This window comes from Lichenostomus cassidix, chromosome Z (genome assembly GCF_008360975.1).
Source record: "Lichenostomus cassidix isolate B80296 chromosome Z, HeHo_3.0, whole genome shotgun sequence".
NCBI lineage: Eukaryota > Metazoa > Chordata > Aves > Passeriformes > Meliphagidae > Lichenostomus > Lichenostomus cassidix.
In genome coordinates, this window is record NC_139511.1 from 47,966,107 (window position 1) to 47,991,430 (window position 25,324).

Here is a 25,324-nt window from a genome sequence, read left to right on the forward strand (position 1 = left end):
AACAAACAGCTATTTTGCAACTCTGAGTATGTATTTGAACCACCTGGTTAATATGTCCTATGTGTGTACTTAGGGTTGGGTTGATTTCCCCCAGGCCAGATTGGCAGAGGTTGGAAGACTGCTTCACCTTTCTGTTAAGTGCATGCCACATCTAACTTTCTGAGGAAATTTGGACGTAGCTCATGTGTTTCCCGATATCAGAGCCTTTTGAGATACCCTCAGTCTCTTTTGTTTCTTGCCTGAGCCATGTATTCAGTTTTATTGAAGAAAACACATATTCTGTCACTGAAGTATGTTGGTTTGTTATTGAGATTTTGTGTGGACAATAGCTTGCTCTTGTACACAGAAGGCCAGCTGCTGCAATTTAATGGTTATACGTGGGCTAATGTTTAGCAAAGTCAGATTTAAGAAAGAAAACCACCCCTCTCCCAGTAAGCTTATAGACAGACCAGGTGAGGAACATGTAATGAAATGTATTCATTATAATATTCCGTAAATATTTCCTCACACATGACAATGGAGAAGGGAAATTCATATCTCTCACACTTCAAAAAATAAAAGGTGATCCTTTGCCACATACAATGATGCTTAAAAATATTTGCGGATCACTCTATAGCTAGTTCAGATGAAAAAAATAATAAAAGCCCAAATTTGAGGACAGTAACATTATGATGTATCCTGGACTGAACATTTCTGTAAAATCAAATACTGTTCAGGGATCAGTATTTCTAAAAGTAATTAATTTAATTTCTTTTGTGTTTGGAATCAATTTTGAAGTAAGTCTGAGAAAGCATTGTCTATAGTGAGAAAGCAAGTAATTTTGATATGTATAAATTGTTTGGGAGAAGGTTAAATTACTTGATAACAGAAAATACCTAGAATCAAAAGTTATATTTTACATTGCTTATAATATTAATATAGCAGAAAAATGGTAAAAGAAAATACACTATTTGCGTGCTGAAACAAAAAAAATTCAAACTGTAAAACTGAGTATCTTTAATACCAGACAGTATTAGATACTGGATTAAGAGGAGCTGAGCTGGCTCTTAAGCTGTCTTTGGCTTTTAAAATGAAGACTAAATACTTTTCAGAGAATGGACCAGAGCTCAGACAAATGTCTGCCAGAACAAGTTCTTCAGTCCTTGCTGTACTAGTGATCAACTGAGATAATCAGAACACTTCCTTTTGCAGAGAAAACTGACTAATTTCTTAATCACTTGGCCAATGACTATCTGCAAGTGATGCTGAAGTATTCACACAGGTATTACCATGCTGTTCTGCAGTTTAAGGGTCTAAATGTATTTCATAGAGAAGGCAGCTGTTGAATTCCAGACAGGGCTTAGAAATGCATGGTGCACCCAGCAGGGCTTTGCACATTGTACAGATTATTTTATATAAATCTATGAAATTGTGTTGGCATTTTACAGGAGGGTTGCCTGGTATGCTGAACGTCATCTCTGAGTAAACAAGGGTGAACAGTGCAGTCATGGGAACATTAATGTTTTAAAGTCATAACACTGCTTTTTCTTTCTGTTGACGTGCTTTACCTTTCACTGTTAATAAATTGTTTAGCATTTTTCATAATTGTCCTTATAAAAGGAGAATATAAACATGAATGTGTTTTAAAAAGAACGTTAGGAGGTACAAAGAGGAAATTTTCTATATAAGCTACTTAATGCTTTCAATTTGCATGCAGCAGTAAAAATAAAAGCTCAGTAACTGTGATTTCTGTATTGACTTTAGGAAAACATAGCAAAATTAATTCCACATAATACTTGCAAAAAATCTGGTTTAATCAGGGATATATTAAGGACTGTTAAACAGATTCAGAATGCTAAATGTATGCCATACACTTAAGTGACTACAACAGTTAATAATTTGGAAAATTATGATGAGTTCCATTTCAAAATACCATTATCAATTACCTGACTTTTGTCCCCCATAAATAATCCTGTCTTGTCTGGGATACTTCCACTGAAATCTGTTTATCAGTATGCAGTGTATGTTCTGTGTTATTTAAAAGAGTATGTTTCATTCCTTTTATCTTAAGAATCAGAGATTCACAAGGCTTGAAGAAACTTGATTTATAGAGGAAATAGTCATTAACTGTTGAGTAAATATGGTCTTTTTAATAATACAGGCTTGTAGACAGTTTTGCTAGAATGACCTTTTCAGCAACACATAACTATGTATTGTATTGTGAATATGCCAGACAGTCATTTAAGGCTGTGGAGGGAAGAGAGAGCTATCTCTTCTTCCAAGTTATAGTCAGCAATGCAGAAGTCTTCAGAAATAACAATTCTTAAATTTGTATGTTAACAGTCCCCAGTTCTGCTTAGTTAAATATTTTGCCCATTTAAAATGAATGGTAATTTTACAACCATATAAACAATCATTTACATGTGTAAGTTTGTTTGCATGCTTGAAGATTCAAAGTTTAATAACCTGCAAAATAAACAGAACACAGTCATGCTTTTACAACTTGTCCATTGGTCTGTTTTACCCTATGAAATTGATGACTGCTTGAGACACTGCAATTATACTTATGTACAGCATAGTTACAGTCATTAGAATATATGGTTTTTCTTTTATGAAGTTATTACAAAATAGTAACTTGTCTGTATAAGATGGGCTAAGCAGTAGTTTTCTCTCTAAATTTAATATAGGTGCTCTTGAATTATTTTGCTTCTTGAAGGTCATTTTTTGAAGGCTTAAAACTGAAAGACTACATTTATATTAGACATTATGAAGAAATTCATTATGGTGAGGATGGTGAGGCATTGGAACAGGTTGCCCAGAGAAGCTGTAGATGCCTCATCTCTGGAAGTGTTCAAATCAAGGCTGGATGCAGCACTGAGCAACCTGTTATAACAGATGTCCTTACACATGGCAGAGGTGTTGGAAATAAATTATCTTTAAGGTCCCTTTCAACCTAAAGCATTCTATAATTTTATCCTTTTGTGATTAACTTATAGCAGTTTTCTAGCTCCAATGTTTTTATGGTTTCTCCACTCTTTAGTTTTTCCTAGAAAAATGTGATGTCTTTATCAAAGCAATTGTAAGATATATTGGTGTATTTCACTTTCTTGTTTATCCTGTAACATATTCTAAAAATATATCCTAAAGAGTAAAAATACTTTTACACTTGCAACCATGTTTTGCATGCATGCTAAAGCTCCATAAACATAAAGGCAACACTGTTTATACAAGCATAAATTATTGCTCAGTGATCAAAACTGGATAATCTGAAAAGCACTGGTTTGCTTTGGATAAAGAGATAGAATATAAATAAAAAGCTTCATGGGCTGAGATATTTTCTGAAATGCATGTCAGGGAAAGATAAATTGCAATTATGGTATAGCAGGGGTTGTTCATCCTCTTGATCAAGCTTTAATTCCTTAAGCTGAATTTTAATATGGCTGGTTTATGGGTAATGTGAGTTATACTTTATTCTTTGAATTTGTAATTCTTTTTTGCAGTAGTCCAAAAGACAGATGTGCTTAAAATGAGGTGGTAAAGATTTTGTATAGTTTTTTCTTCTTTTTTGGGGGGACGTTACAGATTTGTATGAAAGGCATGCTAATTATGGTCAGAATTATGTCAGTTTTCCCATCTGTGCTTTTGTAAACATATGTGCACTGCAAAAGATATTATAAAATTTAGTTGTGTTATTCTGACACCAGGAAAAATGGCCTGTTTCTTTTCAAGTGAGTAAAATTAATAGGTAGTTAAATGACGGAAATTTTTGTGTTAGCTTTAGAAGTGTTTGATATCTCTGCTACTGAATTATTGGTTTTGGACATATGCAAGAACCACAAACTAGCATGTTATCCATCAGAAAGTTTAGATGTTGCATAGTGGGATATGCAGCAGCTGAAATGAATGAGATTAATTGATCCTAACAGAAAATTTTAGAAAGCCTATATTTCTGATATTCATAAATATTTAAGTCAAATTGAAATCAAATCTATATAAAAATGCTAGTGTCAATTAGAACAGATCTTTTAGTTTCCCTTAGGTTACATTATACTGTGAGAACATCATCGATGAAAAACTGTTTTTCTGTTCACGTAAACATAGATTTCTTTACAGATGCAGTACTTGATTAGGAATAGAAGTACTGTGCCACATGATTATTGGTTCTCCATACAGGCTTACAGTATTTTTAATACTTCATACATTTACTCATGGTAAATCATTTTACCTCTTGCATCACCATTAACAAGGGGGAGCAGACTGATATTTCCTTGCAGGTCTTCGCTGTTGCTCTGTAGTTTGGGTTGGTGCTGAGAGATGCCTCTGTTAGGTTCAGCTGCAAATATCCAAAGAAGCCTGGAGCTGAGATAGGGATAGTTGGCAGAGGTCTCAGGAACCTCACAGTGACCGTTTTGCTCTCGGTGTGCTGCAGGGAGGAGAATCAGCTGGTGCTGTTTCCCAGACAGGTGCTGTGCTTGGGTCTTGGTGTACCATCTGCAAAATGCAGGACATACTCTCCTAAATCAGCCACGTGTGAGGAGGATAAGTACATTCTAACAGTCTAAATGGTTTGAACCCTGCAGCAACACCCACACTCCATAGTAGGCTGGGGGTCTCTGCACACCCTTTCACCCTTCTGTTCGGTGTTTGCTCTTGCAGTTTCTGATGTGTGCTTTTCTTTAAAATAATTTCTTTCTCTTTTCTAGTTTGAGGGTTGCAAGAAAGCCTTTTCCAGACTAGAAAATCTCAAGATTCACTTGAGGAGCCATACGGGTGAAAAGCCGTACCTTTGCCAGCACCCTGGCTGCCAGAAAGCATTCAGCAACTCCAGCGACCGCGCCAAGCACCAGAGGACACACTTAGACACTGTAAGGACACAGACCTCCCTTCGCAGTCCTCTGTACATTAGACCATCTGATCCTTTCCTCCAGCTTGGTGGCAGCAGGTAGCCCATAACCTTGGAGATAGGAGGGGGGACAGTCTGATGAGACTGTTGAAGCTGTTTCAAAAGTGACCCAGTAATGTAAGCATGCAAGGAGATGGACCAAGCTAGTTGATAAAAAGACCACAGTTGCGTGATCTTTGCTGCAGGTAGAGGCAGTAACTTTCTTGTACTTAGTTGATCTTTAGGGAAACTGGAGTCATCTGCAATAAAAAGAGGTTTTCTTTGACAAAAGGTTAAGGCTGGGGCATGTACCAGAAAGTTAAGTGAGGTAGAATAATTTTATACATCTAAATTATTTTATGCCAACAGATTGTTGCTTGTAAATTTGAGTCACACCTGAGACTTGTTTAAAAACCTCTGTTTCAGAGCAAAACATCATATTTTCTCAGAGAGAGTTTCCAAAGGCTAGAAGTCCAGAAATACAATAAAAACAATGCCATTTGAATTAAATGGCTGTTAAAAAAATAAATTATCCATTTTGAATAGTCGATACTATGGCTGGCAAGTTAATAATTTGTACGAGGTATTTTCGGAAAGGCTTTGTGAAACATAAGAGGATAAATTGCAAAATATAGTTGGACCTAATGTTCATTTAATATTCTGCATTGTGAACCTACGAGTCTTCAGGGAAGACAAACAGATTAGAACAGGTAGGAGAAGATACTTATATGAGTTAGATTTATTGGGCTTTCTTTTAAGAAAACTACAAAGATATTACATGAGTGGTATTTTTCTAAAATGAAGTATTATTAGAAAATGTGAGCTGAAGGAGTTAATTGGTACTTCATATTAAAATGCTTTTTTTTGTATGTAATACTTTTGAAACTTCAGTATTCAATGCTTGGTTTGTTTTTTGCTTGCCTTCTTTGTAATGTAGTACACTAACACTTTTTCTTGTTCTCTTTTTCTGAAGCAGATCCTTCTATAATCCTAAACAGTCTTTCTGGGCCTTTACTGCAGTTTCTTTACCTGATTCACTAAAGACTGTAATTTCTGATTAAGTCAAAGATTGCTCTGAGGGTGGAAGAATTGTAAGTATATCTAGCAATATTCATTGTACTGATTAGAAAGAAAAAAGGTAACAATGAAAGGTGCTGTAATGAAGTCTTTCATTTTGTCTTCCTTAAAAGCTTTACTTTCATCCTTTCCCTTTCTAACAAATAGCCAAGCATTCTGCTTGTAGTAACATGCAGTATTTTTGTTCTGTAGTAACGTGGTTTGCAGCATCCCAAGGCTCAAAATGGATTCTGAGTTGGAAAAATCTGCAATATATCAACAGCTTTTTCCTTTTTCTCTTTGATTTAGAAACCTTACGCTTGTCAGATTCCAGGATGTACTAAGCGATACACAGATCCAAGTTCCCTGAGAAAGCATGTGAAAGCCCATTCTTCCAAAGAGCAACAAGTCAGGAAAAAGGTAAATTTTCTACTGTCCTGACTGGTGTAAAGCTTATGTGAAGAAATCAGTGTTATAATATTACATGTTTTAATGCATCTTCAAGTACTTGGGTTCATTTCAGACTGTTCATTAGCAAAAAAACCAAATAATAGATATATGTGGTTAGTATATAGATAATTTAATCTTTGACTTAATGAGGCTGCCTGATTTAACACTTTATGTTTTCTGATGTGATGGTCAATCACTAAATGTGCATAATGAGGTAAATAAAAATAATTTTTGCAAACAGAAATGCTTGGTTTTAAATTCTGCCACTTGGTAAATACACATTATTAAATTACTCTCCGGTGGAAGCATGGATTTTGAGGGCAGTATGTGAGATTAACCTCTAAATTATATTTTCATATTCCAAATACTTCCAATACCAAAACATTTCACATGCTGATTCCCTGTGGATGTCAAGTCCATGAGTCAACATTTGTTCATATGTATAAGTACATCTCTAAAGAGCTGAGTTGTGACCTAAGGAATGATTTTTTTTTTTTTTAGCATTTTTCATCATAGCTCCTATTAATCACTCACACTATTTCATTAGATTGTTTAGATCATTGAATTTAAAAGTCTAAACTTTCACTTTAATGGAACCTGGTCCTAACAAAAGCGAAACATGCATGGAGGGAGGGATAGAGGAGCCTTTGAAATGTCAACCCCATGTTCTAACTTAGAAGTTTTTTAATTAAATGCACAGCCGTTCATAGAAAGTAGCAAGAAAATCACTTGTGTGGCACTGGAAGCATTGAGTGGCAGTATGTAAAGCTGCAGTATAAAAATTGGAAGGGTAAATTGTGATTCAGTAGTTTGTTGCAGCAGGACATGGCAGCAGAAGCTGACTTGTGTCCCTGAGCAATTTCCTTTAAACTTATGCATGTCTGCTCCGGTATAAGAGATGAAGTAAAGGAGCACTCATTTTCACCTGAATAAGTAGCTCTTTGGCTCCCTTGTACCTGTGAATGCTGCCCAGAGGCACGACTGCCAGATGAGATCTGTGAGCCTTGTCCTGCCTGTCCCAGAAGTGCATCTTGGCCATACAGACACCATCTTTTTACAAGCATGATCAACATGCCTTCTGAGAAATTTGTGTGATGCCTCAACTGAAATTGGCATAATGGACCTTAATATAGTACAGCCTGCTGTAGTGTTTCTGTCACTGAAGGTGAAATAATGTCTTATCACTTCTCTCATTTTATCATGTTGCACTACTCTGACAGATTTTCCTTCATTTCAATCCTATTCCTGCATTTCAATCACCATTTGATTTTGCTCATTTGTCATTGCCTCTTTGTGCCAAACAGTTTAAACCTGGCCCTTTTTACTCCTCACTTCACTCTCTGTAGGCACATCCTAGATTTAAAATTCTCCATTTTTTTCATCCCTGTTTGATAAGGATTTATTTATGTTCATTGAACACTTGGGATATATTAATATCTGGCAGGGGAAATATGCCAAACTTCCAGAAAAAGACAAGAAAAATTGTGGCTTCTATCAAGTTAAATACTTAAAGCACAGACAAAGTTTGCAAAATGTTTACAAGGTACAACATAGTTAGTTAATGGACCTTTGAGAAGTTATAATTACTAACTAACATTGTGCTTTGGTATTTGAAATATTTCCTGACAGTAATAATAATAAAAAATAAGAACAGCAAACCTTTTAATGAAGAATTAAGGTTATTTATGGATTTAATTAAAAGTGAAAATTGGCTTAATGTCAAAAAGGTAATTACAAAAATGTGAATTAATCAAAAATAACCATAAAAATTCCAAGGTGATAAAGGCACAGTGGACTAATACTTCCAGCCCTAGGGATCTATTCTGCTGAAAAGAATGAAACCCTTTGCTGTCACACCCTGTTAGTCATGGATTCCTTTAATACATCGTGCCTGACTGCTTTTAATCCTCCTTTTAACCTCCCCCCCTGCATTCCAAGTGACATTATTGTGGTGTCTTAAGTTGCTGGCTCTCCAAGACTGTACCTGCAAATGTGTCTTTGATGTTGCATAGACTTAAATAGCAGTATGAAGTATATTCATAACAGCAGAATCAGCCATTTGCTGTGCTAGTGTTTACATTGAACCTTCAACTTGGATTCTGTAGATGTTTCTTCAAAGATTTGACTCTTGCCTTGGCTTTCTAAGATGGGGCTGGATTATGCAATGGGATATAGGTAAATTTTAGGCAATTTCTGTTAATGTGTCTATGACTTGCCATATAAGGCAAAAATGCCCTTTCTGCAAATCCATAATGTAGTCACTGTTCCCTTTCTCCTCCCAACCGTTAGTTATCCACTAAATACATTTAACTGAGAATCTCCCCAGGTAATGAGATGAAATCCTATACACCAAGAAGATCCCAGCAAAAATGCATTTAATGAAAGCAATTTAATGGATAGTACAATCAAATTTCATTTACTTTTCCAGGGAAAGCAGAGCCATGTGAGAGTAAAGATAGTCATCCCTACTTTAATCATCTTTGTGTAATTTGAAAAATTCTGCATAAAAATTAGGGCAAACATGTACACAAATACCATGCAAATATCTGGGAACAGATGCTGAAAATGTCTAGTAAAACATTTTAGGTATAATCACTATGCATCATAATATTTGGTCTGTACTTTTAAAATATTTTGGTGGGACAAAAGCAGTGTTTAGCATCATATTTTGAAAAGGAAAAATTGCTTACTCCGCCAGGATTTCATTTTACCATTTGCAAGATAGATGGGGCTTCTTCTAAGCTACGAAGTAGGTGAAAGAAAATTAGACAGTACCCAAAATGAGAGATTAAAGTGATGCTGAGAGGAATGTTAACGTACAGTATGCCCCTGAACTACAACTACTTTTGAAACATGTTCGCTTTTTAATCTTGTTCTCATTTCAGCTTTGAAAGGACAACAATTTACAAGATGTTTTTTCTAAGTTGGCTAGACAAGCAAGCTTATTTTCGATTGGTTACACTTTCCCAATTTCAGTGAAGCACAAATGTCTTTCATCTGTGAACTGATGGTACTGTATTCAAAGTCAAGAATCCATAGCTGTTTTTGTTTGTAAGTCTTTTTACTGAAGTTAGTGAAAATGAAATTATGGAATATATTGATAACACAGTCAGACAGATAAGAACTTTCTAACACAGCTTTGATTATTATAGAGCAGGCATTCTTTAGTGCATCATGCTGGTCACTCAGAGGATCCTTCTTTCAATTGAATGCCCTGAGCATTGGGTGAACAAAGTGTTTATCATACAAAAACAATCACATATTCATTAGCTATCCCCCTTTACTTGATGTATATGTTTTACTTTATTTTACGTAGTTTCACCCCTTATCAGAAGTCCTTCTAAGTTCCTTAGGTTCTGTTTTCAATGTCCCATGCCCTTCTCAGGTGGCTGTTCCTTGACCCCCACTTTTGAGTAAGCACAATATAATTGTTTTGCATAACTTCTGCTTTGTCAGCCTTGCAGAGCTGAGCTTGCGTCCTGCTTGTGTTTTACATGGCTTCTGTTTGCCTAAGTTACATCCTTTATCTATTCCTTCAAGGCTGTGCTGTTCCGTTCTACTGTCCTTGATAAAAGTAAAATGCTGTTCTGTTGTACTCATATCATTCATACCATTCTACTCATTATTGTGTCCTTATTGTATTATTAACAAAATCCAGATCCTTTGTTATTAGAACACATTACCACAGAATGGGTCAGGTTGGTTCATCTTGTTCAACCTCCCTGCTCTGGGTCATCCTAGTGCACATGGCACAGGATTGTGTCAGACAGTTCTTGAATATCCCCAGTGAGAGAGACTCAACAGCCTCTCTGTGCAACCTGCTTTAGTGCTCAGTCACATGCACGGAAAAGTTCTTCCTCATATTCCAGTGGAATTTGCCGTGCATCAGTTTCTGCTCATTGCCTCTTGTCCTATTGCCTGGCACCACTGAAAAGAGCTTGGATCCATCCTCTTGACAGCCTTTATTCAGACATTTACAGGCATTGATGAGGTCCCTCTCAGTCGATTCTCCTCAAGGCTGAGCAGGCTCAGCTCTCTCTCCTTCTTTGTAAGAGAGACCTAGTAGTTTGAAACCTTTAGAGAAGGTCAATACCACCATTATGCTCTTTATGAAAATCCATTTGTTGTGTAAGCTAGCACTCAGCCTTGTACAAGATCATTGTCCTTTCCATACAAGCATACCAGGAAAAGAAAGTTGCAATTACTGTAGCAGTCATGCTGACAAAATCTGTATTTGTAAATCTAAAGAAAATATTTAATTAATTTTCAAATACTGCAGTGCAATTCCCACTGTGAGTGGAATGGAATGGACTCTCCACTGGGTTTGTGCAGATCTAGTTATGAATATCTTCAATGTCCATTGCCTTTCTAAAAGGTTTTCTCTTTTAAAAAAGTGCATTTTCAAACAGACAAGACATAATTAAAAGAGGAGAAAAGATTGCTCTGATTTTGTGCAGCTGTTTGGCAAGGACAAGATCAGTTGACTAACATTGACCTTATCATGTGATAAGTTAGATAGTTTTAATTAGATAGTTTTTAGATAGTTTTAATTTTATCCATACCAGTAAATAACTGTTGTCATATACAATAGTTCTTTAAGCCAATGTGTCCTGCCAAAAAAACCCAAAACCCACAAAGATTTAAGATATTGTTTCTATGTAATTAAAAGAAAGTGAAAAGGGTAAAGATACAACTGGATAGCTCCATCTTTGTGGGGGAAAAAAAAAAAAGGAAAAGATAATTTGAACAGTTGACCTAAACAAGACCACCTAAAGGGAATGCAAAAGTCTTAGTCTGGACTTTGATTTAAAGGATGATTTATACCAAAAAAATTCCTCTTTTAGCTCACCAGCCTGTGATTCCTTGGCAGTTTTAATAGTGACTAGATCATATCTTTGATCTTTTTATTTAAATTATATATGGGTCAGATATATTATTTAGACAAGCTTTGAGATATTGAATGTTTACCTGACAATTTCCTCTAAAAGCTGTCTGTCCAGTAAACCTGAACCACTTTAGCTCATTCAAATGGGTCTTGAGGAATCCATTCAAGTATTCAGATGACCAGACAGGTTAACACCTTAGAAGATCCATTAGTGATACTCCTGGGTTGCTATTTAGTCTTAGCCTAAAAATTCTGTTTATTTTTCTGGGACCAAAAAAGTTTTTATACTGTCTCTGCCAGAAATTAAATATCACAGAGGCATAGCTTCAGGAAAGGCAGTCCAAAGGATATTTCTGAAAATTACCTAGACGTGATGGAGAATTTTTTTTGCCATTTATATAGTACACGTACCAAATCATCAAGGAATGGAGGGAGTGGTGAGACCAAAAGAGGTAAGTGGAGGGTTTCCAGATCAATTTATTTCTGCGTGATGATCTTCCTTTTTCACACAGACTGGCCAGTTGTAAAATGATGGCTGAACAGTCACTTATGGGGAGTTAGCAAAATATTATCCCAATGACAGTGGATGCTTCCAGCATTTGTTCCTATGATATCTGACTGAAAGGAGACGTTTTCCGGTGTTATTTTGCTGTGCAAGAATAAAGGACAGAAGGCAATCAGAATTTCTCTTATCCTGGTGCTATTTATGCATGATTTCTTCCACATTGCATTTATTGCACTTCCAAAACTGGTCAGCTAGCAGTGGTAGGAAGTTTTCAGAATACTTTCAGAATACTGCACTGCTGAGATTAAGCAGGCAGTATTACACCTCAGCCATATCCACTCCTACATCAGACTGCAGTAGAGCACACAGTCCACACTAGGTGGGGAGGACATTGAAAGCAGTGGGATGAGGATATAAATCGTCTGGCCAAAGCAATTACTGGCATTGCCTTTCAGAGTGGCCTCTGCTGAGCTTGATGAGGGTTCCCATATGAACTGAGGGGGCCAGTACAGAAACCACCTTGCTTATAAAGATCCTGCAGGTATTCCTCTTCTCCAAATGTGCAACCCCCATAATAGCAAAAAGGGGATATAAAATCTCCACCGGTAGAGGCAGGTCTTAATACTGGAATTCTTCTGAGGCCTAGTCATTTTATATTCTTTTTCTAACAGTTCACTTCACTTTTAGAGCCCTGTAATGAATAATGTATATAGAATATAGAATGGTTTGGCTTGAAAGGGGCCTTAAAGAAGATCTAATTTCAATACCCCTGCCCTGGGCAGGGACACCTTCCACTAGACCAGGTTGCTGAAAGCCTCATCCACCCCTGACCTTGAACACTTCCAGGGATGGGGCAGCTTCTCTGGGCAAACCTGTGCCAGGGCCTCACCACCCTCACAGTAAATAATTTCTTCCTAACATCTAATTTAAACTTACTCTCTTTCAGTTTTAAGCCAGTCACCCTTATCCTGGCAATGCAATTCCTGAAAAAGGGTCCCTCTCCAGCTTTCCTGTAGGCCTCCTTCAGATACTGGAAAGCTCCTATGTGGTCTCCCTGCAATCTTCTCATCTCCAGGCTGAACAGCCTCCATTTCCTCAGCCTGTCTTCATAGGGGAGGTGCTCCAGTCCTCTGACGAACTTTATGGCCTCCTCTGGACTTGATCCCATAGCTTCACATCCTTCCTGTGCTGGGACCCCAGAGCTGATGCAGCACTGCAGGTGGGGTCTCACCAGAGCTGAGGGGCAGAATCCCCTCCCTGGCCCTGCTGCCCACACTGCTTTGGATGCAGCCCAGGACACATTTGGCTTTCTGGGCTGTGAGTGCACATGGCTGGGTCATGTTGAGTTTTTTGTCAATCATCACCCCCAGTCCTTCTCCTCAGGGCTGCTCTCAAACACTTCTCAGCTCAACCTGTAGGTATCATATATACCTGTCCACCCTACCTTGAAAACAAGAAATGGGAAAAAAGCCAAGTGCTTAAAGACACGATATTCTCCTATCAAATAATATTTCTCTTGAACTAAGGCATGCAGATGTTTTCAATACAGGTTAACATGGAAAATTTCTGTGAAGTTGTGAGAGATTGTTGGGCTTTCTATTTTGAGGGTTAAGTCAGCAAATACATTATTTCCTTGGCAAAATAATACAGACCTCTTGCCTCTTAGAGGGCTGCATACTTCTTGATTGTTCATTTTCTAATTGCTTGTAGAAACAGGCTTTTTATTCTGATTATATATTGATTTTGCCACACAACTGTTGAAGCTACCAGTTTGTTTAAAGATTTTAGAAAAACCAAAATTTTATACCAGCCTTTAGATATTCTGAATAATGTGAGCAGAAAACAGTGTCTGGGAATTTCTTTTTAGCTAGTATCTTTTGTTTGTTAATTTCATTATGCATTTCCAGTTTTTTCTTTAATTTCCTTTCTTTCTCAGTATTTGAACTAAGCTTTTTTTTGCAACTCAAGAAACACAGTGCTTATTGTGTTTCTTACATGAAATAAATTATTTTTCTTTTAATTTTTTCTCACGCAGAATGTTTAATTGATGAGGAAGGAGGGAGCCAAGATAGGTTAGAGCATTACACCACTGGTGTTTCAGAAGGTCATTCAGGCACTAAACTAATTACCAGTGACAGTCTCCATTATGTGAATATATGAATCTGAAGGAACTGCTCTGTTTGAGAACACCTGCCTCTCGGGGAGCAAACATACTACACTATGAGATAAGTTGCTTCTGCATCTTTCGGTTTTTGCTTGACCTTATTCAGACTCTTAGTTCAGATTTCACTGTTTAAACTGCAAAAGGGAGAGAATGGATTGAAAGAGAAGCAAATCTGTTTTCTTGCTTTGAGAGCAATGGAAAATAAGGCTATTTTCCCTCATTTGTTCTCTATGGAGTCCACTTAAAAGATGTCACCAGTGCAAAAAGAAGTTCATTCAGGGGCGAGGGGTCAGTGAGCAGTGCCCATGGCAACTAAGAAACTATTCTGCAGAAGAAAATGTAGTATGTAGTAAGTGTTTTAATCCCCAACTTTAATCCCTTTGCTTCCTGTCTTCAGAATGAAATATAAATCAGACACCATGGCGTTCAGCAATTTTTCCTGAAAGGAATGTTTGCAGAAAGGGATTAGGAATGGGCAGCAGTGTTTAAGAAATTTAATCATACAATTTGTTGGAAAACTTTTGAGACCAGGAATGACGAGTTCTTTTGAGTGTGGTCAGTGAGAAACAGGACAACAGAGTGTGCAGGCAGACTCTGGGGCAGTGGCTGTGGCTGAGGGTCCTGTTCCCTGCCAGCACTGCAGGGCAGTGCTGTGTGCTGGGATGGGATGCACGAGGCATGCCGCTCAAGGAAGCTCCATCGCGGGCGACATGGTTTGCCAGCACTACGGTTAGAGCTCTGCTTGCCAAGGAGAAGGAAATGTCAAAACCCCCCAGTGGTTTTCATGGTATTCTGACATTGTGGTAATTGTTACAACCAGGGGATGGTTGGTTCGTTTTACTTATTGGTTAATGTTTGTTTCTGTATCACAGTTCCTTCCTGTACTTGGTTTCTGTCCTGAGCTGTACTCCTGTGAGCTCTGACAGTGTGATGTGTTGAAAAGTGCACGAGAAAGAAAGAACAAGTGCTCCCTCATTACATTTACACCTATGGCAAAAAAAAAAGAAAAAAAAAAAACCCAGATTGTCTCAAAATTCTGTGAACAGCTGTCAGTGCGTACTCATAGCATTTCATATTCTTCAGGTCCATTTTTTATATCAAACAATATTATTTTCTCTGGTTTTTTGTCTTCACTTCCCTGCCCCAGCATATGCATGAATATGGTCTTGACAGAGCAGGAAGCCTTCTTCCTTTTGGTGGCCTGGTTGAGAGAGTCTGTGGGTGGACTTGGCAGTGCTGGTTGTACATTTGGACTCGGTGATCATACTGGTGTTTTTCTACCTAAATGGTTCTATGATTCTATAATTCCATTACTCTCATTAGCCTGTCACACTTCAGTCTGGGCTTTGAATGCACTGTCCTGTCCATTATGCTCCTTAGGCACCACTAGGGTCTGAGCAAGCAAGATTTAAACTGCACAAGATGTCTAGGAGGTTGTAGTTAAGCAATCTGACAGCAGCACAAACACCCTTAGAGTCTTTAATACTGCCCTCAGTGTGTGTTCCTGTTCCAGGCTGAGACCTCCACTGCAATTCCACACTGCTGCATACGGGTGTGGGCAGCTGCATTGGCAGGTGCTGATTTTGGAGTCCTTGGTACTGCTCCTGCAGTAGTGATATAACAGGGCTCACTGGCAGTGCCCATATAAGGAGGGCTGTCATCTGCCCATTTGTGCAGAGCTCTGCCCTGTCTCTGGCACAGCTGTTTGTGAGACTGCTCTGTGAGCTGAATTATGGCTTTACCAACAACAAAAAACCCAACCTGACACAGAAATGTCCCCAAATAAATCAGAGGCAGTAGAAACTCAGAAAGTCAGCATTGCCAGTCTAGCTAGCACTCCACATCATCATCTCGCCTGATAAGGACAGCAGAAGAGAACAGCGTTTTGCTCTGATAAGGAGAACAGAACAGCACAGCCTTGGAGAAGTAGGTGAAGGATGTAACTTGGGCAAACAGAAGCCATGTAAAACACAAGCAGGATGCAAGCTCAGCTCTGCAAGGCTGACAAAGTAGAAGTTATACAAAACAATGATGCTGTGTTTATTCAAAAGTGGGGGTCGAGAAACAGCCACCTGAGAAGGACACAGGACATTGGAAACCATCAAAGAAGACCCCAAAGAACCCATAAGGACTTCTGATAAGGGGTAAGACTATGTAAAATAAAGTAATAGATGTACGTGAAGAAAGGGGGGATAGCTAATGACTGTGTGATCAGTGTGTATGATGAACACTCTGTTCACCCAGTGCTCAGGGCACTCAGTTGCAGGAAGGATCCCCCGAGCAGCCAGTGCTGCACTAAACAGTGTTTGCTCTCTAATACTCAAAACTGTGTTAGAGAGTTCCTGTCTGGCTGAAGTTAGTATCACAGCATGTTGTACACTAAACAGACAACTCACAGACAGTGAACAAAAATGTGCAGGGATGTCCTGAGGAATCATTGCAAAAGTAAAAATCCTATGCCTTAAGGCCAATAATTGTGATCTCCTGATAGTGGAGTGGTAGAGTTTTTCAGTTCTGGTCCTAGTACATGCATGCATTTAGGTTCCAGTGGAGATAAATACAAAATCAAATATTTAAAGTGAAAGCCAGTGCTATATAAAGAATGCTGCAGTTAAAACAAAAAAAATCTGAAAACCTTTATTTCTGTGTACTAACAACATCTGATATTATCTAAAGATTTTCATGGCAATTTTTAGTAATCCGTGATAGGGAGGAAAATATGTTTTTGCTAAATGAAGCACCTGGTGGATAAGTATGTGTTTATTTTACACATATTTCCTCTCATGAAGTGACAGTTTGCCAAACAGATGTATTTTCAGAAAGGGAAAGCAAATAATTCTGCAGCACAAGTGTTTTCTTTGTCAGACTGCATTTACTTGGGAAAACTGGTGCTTAGCAATATCATGTAATAGCTATATCCCCAAATCAGCCTGGCATGAAACAGTAGTTTTTTCCTGCTTTTTAAATTGCACAGGTCAGCTATTAGACTGATGTTCACACTAAAATCAGCTACAAGCCTCTTGGAACTGCCTGAAAAAGGATAAAATAGAAAGGGTCATAGGTATAATTTATATAACATTTCAGATTTGATACAACCTGCTCTGAGACAGGAAGAGAGGCAATGTGTGTGTGTGTGTGCACAAACATCTGTATGGGTGCTTTCTAGTTGTGTAGAGCAAAATAATAATCTATTTTCAACAGAACTGTGGCTTTTTGGTTTATTTTAGAAAAATGCCACTGCACTCCCTCCAACTGTACTTCCCTTCTTTAAAGTAAGATTCTCAGTTTGATTTTTTTATTCAAAGTTTCCTCTCAGATCTGTCCCAGCTGCAATTTTTCCGCTTAAAGTGGTGTTCTTGGTATTCTGTATTGTTTTAGTGATGATATAATCCAAAATACTCCTCAAATTAAAATAGTCCTCAAATTAAATATAGTCCTCAAATAGTCCTCAAATTAAAAATAGTCCTCAAATTTAAAAAAAAAAAAAATTTCAAATTAAAATTAAAATCCAAAATAGTCCTCAAATTATGTTGGTGTTATTTCAAAATAAAACACCATCTTCTATATATAATAAAAGTAAAATTAATTTTAGTGTCATCGATCTTAATGCATCGATCTTAATCCTCTTGTAGTATAGCTTTAAAATCAGGATTTCTTCTTGACTTGAAATTTGCCAGCATTAGCTAATTGTGTACGTTCCAGGTCCTTTTGATTTTAAATGCAAAATGCTGAAAAACATTTTTAGTTTGTTGACTTATGCTAGAACATGAAGGTGGAAACCATTTTATATTGAACTCAAATGTTCAACATAGTAAAACTTTGAGAGTAGTAGAAGTAACTATTTCTTGCATAGAACCTAACATCACTACTGTGCAGCAGGTAGGCTAGTTTGACTTGATTTTTATTGTTTTCCTGGCCAAGCTTTTAATTTAAATGGAATCTAAAATCAGGGAGAAATAGCACATGCACACATATATCTGAAAGCTGTGGTAGACAATTAGCAGAACATTTCTCCCTAGAAGTCCTGCAAATATGACTCACTGAAAACAAAGGGTGTAGAGGCATCCATTCTATCTGCGTTGCTTCTTTGCCCCAAGATGTCTGTAGCCTCCAGAGGCAAGAATTAGGACACTTTTCATTGGTTCTGTGTCATTGTCTGTTGTCAGAAATGGTTGGTACTGTGCAAGAAAGTGCTGGACCTTGAAGAGGATCTTTGTGAGTAAAAGGATGATCTGTATCTAGCAAGACAATTTAGCATATGAGTAAATACTGTCTTACAGCATCGCTTCCTCGTGAACTTGTAATTTTGTAGTGGTGACATCTGTGTACTCTCAATGTCATGATACTAACAGGACATAACTGGAACAAGTAAATATTAAATTCTGGCTACTCCTTCAGAAAAGCTAGTACAATATATGGTTCTGCATAGACAGGTCATGCTTCACTCTCCCAGTGCCAGCTTAAATTATGGACAATGAAAATTACTAAAAACTACTGACTTATTCTGTACTTGACAAGTACCTGTTACTAAACTTACTACACAGACTATGTGAATAGCTGAAATTCCTCCCTGACTTTATATGGAAAACAAAAACACATCTATAGAGCTATTACAGTTAGTCTGAAACAATTCCTGTCAATGAAACACAGCAGCATTTAAGGGGTTTTTTGCTGGTTTTAGACATGGCAGACACATATCTAACCTGCATTAAAATAGATAGACTATAACTAATGTCTCTCTTACATATGGAAATACTCTACTAGGTGCACAGCATGAATATATAGTCCATTAAGCACATGTTTATATTAGATTGAAAATGCTATGATTTGATGAGATAACTGGCATATTTGAATGACTGAAGGAGCCTGGAATTCGCTGAAGAATTAAACAAGTTAACCTGAATACATATGGGCAGGTTTTGAGGTTACTGAACTATTTTGTGTGGTTTAGGATTTCTCAAATTATACTGCTTCTTTTCTTACTAAGAGGATTCATAAACACACCTGTCATGTTTTTCTTGATGGCGTCTGACTTCTGTTGTTCAGAAGCAATGCTGAAAAAACTAGCCAGGTGGTACAAAAATGTGCAGATCTCAGATAAAACATACATTGGTGAGAGAAACATGAAAAAAAAGATCATTTCTTGTAAGGACACATTATCTCTGGAATTATGTTATACATCAAATCAACAGCACGCCTCTGCTTTTGAACTCAAATATAATGAAATTGAAAACGGAGGGATAAGACTCTTACTCCCATCTAATTAGTTCTGCTTGTTTCATTTAATCTTGGGTAATTATTTATTAATCTGCAAAATGTACAGGAGTAGAATTTCGATCCATTGTTCTGAAAGGTGATAAACATTAGTTGAGTGTCACAGAAGCAAAACAGTTCTAAGTCATGACTGACAAATTATTTGTTTTCTGTATTAGAAAATACTGCAACATTGTGATAATGGAAATGTTTCTGTGTTTCCAGATACAAAACTTCACAAGTCTTCCCACAAAACTGAGCCATTAAAATTCAAAACCTATTATTTAGAACTAATACTGAATACAGGAAAGTTTTAAGTGAGCAGAGCAATTGATTGTTAACTTGCACTTTGGTCAGCTATAAATTTATTTTACATTACAGCACACAGAAAATTGCTGTGCTCTGCATGGCAGAATTGTCAGTTATTGATTTCACCATTCAGTTAGGTAAATTTATAACCTTACAGTTCTTAAAAACAGATTGCCAAGTTTTCAGTCCCAGCATGATTGTACAGGTGTTCAACTGAGTGATCGTGAGGGAAACAAGATGATCATGGGGGAAATGACGTATTTCAGACATAGTGCTGGGAAATCTGTGCTGAGATATGATTTATATAGAAGCCAAATAGAGTGTCAATTTTCTTTTGCAGCTGAATGGTAAGTCTACAGTCCAGGTTGGAAAAGAAATGCAGTGCTGTTATAACAGAGCAATAAATTGGCTGCAGCAGTTATATCTGGTAGAGTATTATTTCTCCTTTATAGCTTTTGTAAGTGAAGATAAAATTCTATGGCTACACTGAATGGTTTGTCGCTTTTGCTTGGTTTGAAGATCACCTGTCTTTTCATTGTCTAGTCTGTGTTTCATGACATACTAAAGAAAAATCATAGCTCTGATTTCCCTGCATCTGTCAAAATGTAAAGCATTGGTTTCAATGCAAAGCAAGTTAAAAATTTTCATTACAGGCTTTCTGTGAAATATGTAAAATTTTTTGACTGAGGTAGAGTGGTTTTTACCCTCAATGTCCTTACAGGAAGAAGTGCCTGATCAGCTGTATTTGATCCAGAATCTGTCTTTTGCCCTCATTTTGTCCCAAAAATGCCACAGTTTATGCCTCCTTACAGAGAAAAGATCTGGAAAAACACTGGAAGGAGGATGGGCTTTAAATGGCAGAGGAAGGAGCACCGGCAACCAAAGAAGCCTTGTTACTGCATCTGTCAAGAGAAGACAATAGTGGTGGGAAATGGAGTTTTCCATTTGTGCCTGGTTTGGGAAGCATCTGTCATTTAATCCTTGGTTCTGCTAAAGGCAGCTGACCCATTTCTGGTCCTGCTCTTCAAGGAGTAGAGTGGGGAAGACTCCTCTAGCCCTTGCTCTCCTCTTTCCAGTGGTACAAGAGTAATTACTGTTAAAGAGGAAATCACATGCATACCCTGCAGCAGGGAACAGTAAAATTATTCCCAGCATCTGTTATATGGGGAGACTTTATATAGAAGGCCCATGGTAGAATTTTTAGTGGCAATTTCAATTAGCAGTGTGCATCTGCAGTTGCTCAAGTCAGTGTAATACCCACCTCTTGCTCAGGATATTTCATCATATGTACATTAAATACAGATCTTGTAATTCTGAAATTGTACATTATATACATATAATATTACATATTGTAATACATACACATGTGTATGCGTGTGTAAGTTTATAAAACCTGTATTTCCAGCCTTTTGGTTGTAAATACTAAAAATAACCAATGCATGAAATGAGAACTATCCTCAGAAATCAGATCACAGCTGTCTCATGGTGTTTCTTTCTCTGCTTTTGGTTTTCTGTTGATGGTCCTAGGTTTTCTTCATTTTTATTAGCATTGAAAAGCCAGGAAATTTATGTCAGCACAGATTGTCAGGATAGATTTGTTCTAAGTATCAAAGGATTTATGACTCCAAGATTCCTTGCAGAAGAACAGTGCAAAATAGAAAAATCTGTAAAATATTATTTAATGCTTGTAACTAATGTGTAAATACTTAGCTCTCCTTTTTTTGCTTTCCTCACTGTTTATCCATGAGTGTCACCTAATACAGAAAATTGATATGTTTCTTTAAAAAATACACAAGCAACTTTACAGAGGCAACTTCTGTGACTGTGTATTCTGTGTGATAGGATCCTGATTCTTTTATACAAATCAAATTTTTCATATTATATTCACTTTAGATTTCATAGAAATTTTAATTCATATTATGCTTAATAATAATGTAACTGTAAGATTTGAATGAGGATATATTTGACATTTAATTTCACAAGCACCTAGTTTCATGAAACAGCCATGTTACTAGTGATAACAGCAAACCTAGCACAATTAGTAGATAATATCAGACAATGACATGTGTCAGACTGGAAGAAACATTTGTACTTACAACAGATTGTAAATATGGGTAATAAACCAAATCATTTGTCAGGGTGTTTCTCCATTTCTCCATTTCTCCCACTTCCCCATACATTCTCCCACCTCCCAGTTCTAGAATGACAGATATACCTCACAGAGGTAGTGTATCTTGGAGCTTAGTAATGACTGGCTAAATTTTTAAGAGGAAGAATCATATACAGCATGCACAGTCTGTGCATAGGTATCACAGGCTGTGCATTGTCTCCAGCTGCAGGGTCAGGTGCTTATGATGTGTAAGACCAGCTCTCCACTCAGTTGCCATGGTTTTTTACACCAGTGCACGTTATCAAAAGTAATTTGAGTGTTTATCAGCATCTTGTTGCCCAAGGGTCATTTTGTGGCAATGGGTCTTTTCATGGTTGCATTCAGAATCATTTGCTCTTACTCTTCTTTCTTCATTTGTCCCATCACTGGGGTGTTTTAGGCCAGGCTGGATGGGGGGCTGAGCAGCCTGATCTAGTGGAAGGTGTCCTTGCCTGTGGCAGGGGTGTTGGAACTTGGTTCCTTCAAATTCAAACCATTCTGTGATTCATTTCTGAGTACAGGATGTGCAGAAATTTTGTCTTCTTGTTCCTTTTTCTCCCCTGAAGAGTTTTTTAGGGGTGCTAGGTTATGTCTAGTTACTGTTACCTGCTCAGCCCTCATGGCACCAAACATGAGAAGAAAAGCCTTAGTTTCCTCTGTGAGATTTGCTTCTTGGGCAAGTGCAGCACATCCAACTGCTCTAGGCCAGGGTTCTTTCCATCATGCTACATGAACCTGGATGACAGGGTAGGATATTTATGGGCATCTCAGACACTGCAGTGGCCCACATGCTTGTAAGCACAGACCTTCCTTTTTCAGGCTTTTAAATGAATACACCAGCCAAAATGGCTGAAAGGAACAGGCAAATTTTTGTTGTATAAAACATTAACATAAAGCAGCAGATCAGAGCAGGCATCAGTCCCAGCAGCCTGCAGCAGCATCCATAACCAGCCCTAAACCTCAGGGTGCAGTTTGGCATTACAGCTATGTCATCCTTCTTGGGGTGCTGCAGCAGGCTTTCTCCCTTTTCCTTATTTTGACGTTGGTATTTTTGTCTTTTACTATATTTTACTGCAGCCTCACCTTGAGACTCTTCATCCAGTTTCATCCAAAGGAAAGTGCTTGTTATGAATTTGCTTATTATTTGTTTGTAGAGTGAATTTTCTGGTGATCAGCCAGATTAACAGACTTGCTGTGGATGGATCAGGTACCAGGCAAGTGGCCATGCATGCAGCTAGGATTACTGGCAGTGACAGAGCACTCACAGTCCTACTGCAATGTGAAACAAGTGTAATCTTAGTCTGTTTAAGAATGGGGTCTCAAGACAACTTTTGTCCATATGAAGTGGTCCCATTTCCATCCTAACTTCCCTGTGTGTTACCACTCCTGGCTGCTTTCCCAGTCCCTCATTTTCAGTGCCATTGGCACCTTTGCTCCTCTGGTCCTGCAGTGAGGCAGTTCAGGGCACTAAACCAGTATGAAAATATTTGTATTCATTATAGTACCCCTCTGCTGCTGTAAACAATGTCAGACATTGATAAATCTCCAATACCCATTAACCAGGACACTCCTCTCTTTTGCAGTGTGTGACAAGAGAGCACACTGAAGTGAGATCCTACCTGTGCAAGTAGTCCTTGTCTTGCTAAGCCTCTGGAAGCATTTTCTTCCTCAGATCCAAAAAGTGGCAGCTGTAATTAAAGGATACTAATCAGGATTTAAAAGAGAAGATTTCTGATTGTGCTCCATTTCTTTCTCTAACATCAACATTTCTTCATTATAATTTTTCACTGTCTTAAGGATTTTTGTGATTATTTCCTTTCTTTTGTCCATATCCATATTTTGTTATAATTTCTCCTCTTTTATCTGTTTTTCAGTTGCGATCAAGCTCAGAGCTTGGCCAGGACATTCTGAACGACTGCCTTGCAATCCAGCCCCTCCAGCCAGCCCTGTCACCACAAGATGCTGTAGATAATACCATGGGACACTCCCCAGGGCCTGCTTGTGATATTTACCCAGGTATAGAATAAGACAGACAAAAAGCTGATATATTATTGCTCACTTATTATTAGGGATCGTTTTGCACAGTCGAATGTACTCTGATATCTGTTTCTATTCATAAGAAGGATAAAATATGAAAAGCTATATAAAAAAGATAGATTTTTCAATATGTTTTATATGGTTTTTTGGAGGGAAGGAGGACAAATCATATATATCCATGAAAAGACCTAATGCAACAAAAAGCGGTATTTTTGCACTATAGGCATTTGATTCTGCTGCCAATTCACTTCTACCATTCATTGCAGACATCTTGAATACATTAAGCTTCATTTATAATCGTAGTATTTTTCCTCTGCCTTATTCTTGGATCACATATCAGTTTTTCAATTGATCACATTAATGAACTGAGATACTACATTATGAGCTCACAAATTTTGACTATAAATATGCAATAAACACATTTACACTATAAATACCATAATCTTATTGTATTGTTTCAGTTAAATATCTGAGATTTTCCTATTAATATACCTAACTTTGTCATACCTGCCTGTGTGTACAATTGTTATTCATATTTCAACTAAATTTGAAACAGTTGGTAAGTTATGAGTGATAATAAATCTAAAAGCTCAAGACAACGATGGACAGGATGTTAACATTTTTTAATGTAGTATTTTAGTAGTTGTGAGGACATCTGTTTTTAATGTCCAGGCTGAACGCATTGCATATTTTATCACTTCAACTTTTTAAGTGAGAACCAAATGTAGGAAGTGAATGAATTGACTTCATTGATGTTATCTGCAGTGATGAAAATGATATTATATGAAGTGGCCACTGCAATAAGTGATTTTATTTTACTGAGAGGCTTGTAAAGCTGTCAATTCTATTTCATGTTTTTGCCAAGGCTGCTGTGAGTCACACAATGGTTGGTGATTATGCAGGTTTATATGACAAAAATCAGGACATTTAAAGTTGAGATTGATTGTATTCTAATTTATTAAGTAGCTGGTGTTACTTGTATGCTTTGGTCTTTTAAATGCTTTGGTCTGGGTACAGGCTCAGTATGATGTTTGTTATGTGAAAGCAAAGGGAAATCTCAGGTTTTAGAGATGTGATTTTGGCCAGAGAACCTCTAGGAACATGTTGTTGTTTATAGTTGCTTTGTTTATAGTTGCATTTTACATTGTACATTGAGAGGGGCTTGGATAGTGAGGAGTGTTGAGATTCAAAACAAATTGTTTAGTGGCTTCACCCAGTGTAACATGCAAAACAGAGATAATAAAGACTCAGCTTTTCCTTTTCTTTTCAAGTTCCTAGACCGAGTGGAAGCTGGGATGGGACAGATGAGCGGAGACCAGATTTTCAGAAATTGAGGCTATTCTCACAGGAGGTTTACAGAGCAATCTGTTGAGCACTCCTCTCTAGCTTCCAGACTATGATTAAGTGTCCAGCTCTATCTGCTGGGTCAATCCAAACACAAGCTGACAGTGGCTTGAACAAACTGCTGCCCATGAGAAGCTGAGTAAAGCCATTGCCTCCAGCCAGCCTTTAGCTGGCAATTGTCTGCAGTCATAATGTCTCACAGCTTCTAAGACTGAGACATTACTTTTTGTGGTCTCATTCATGTCTTGTTTTTCAGTACTTGGTGTTAGCAGCACTATGGACATTCTTTGATGTTATTTATTTGGGTAGAT

The 25,324-nt window shown here is 37.6% G+C and overlaps 1 protein-coding gene across 3 annotated transcripts in view; it reads left to right on the forward strand.

Annotated features, from left to right (window-relative positions):
- Positions 1-25,324, forward strand: part of GLIS3 (GLIS family zinc finger 3) — a 160,502-nt gene that overhangs the window by 107,401 nt on the left and 27,777 nt on the right. For all 3 annotated transcript variants that reach the window (XM_085043118.1, XM_085043116.1, XM_085043117.1), the window contains exons 4-6: positions 4,683-4,844; positions 6,227-6,337; positions 23,507-23,648. In XM_085043118.1, coding sequence (XP_084899244.1) covers positions 4,683-4,844; positions 6,227-6,337; positions 23,507-23,648 — 415 coding nt within the window. The remainder of the gene's footprint in view (positions 1-4,682; positions 4,845-6,226; positions 6,338-23,506; positions 23,649-25,324) is intronic.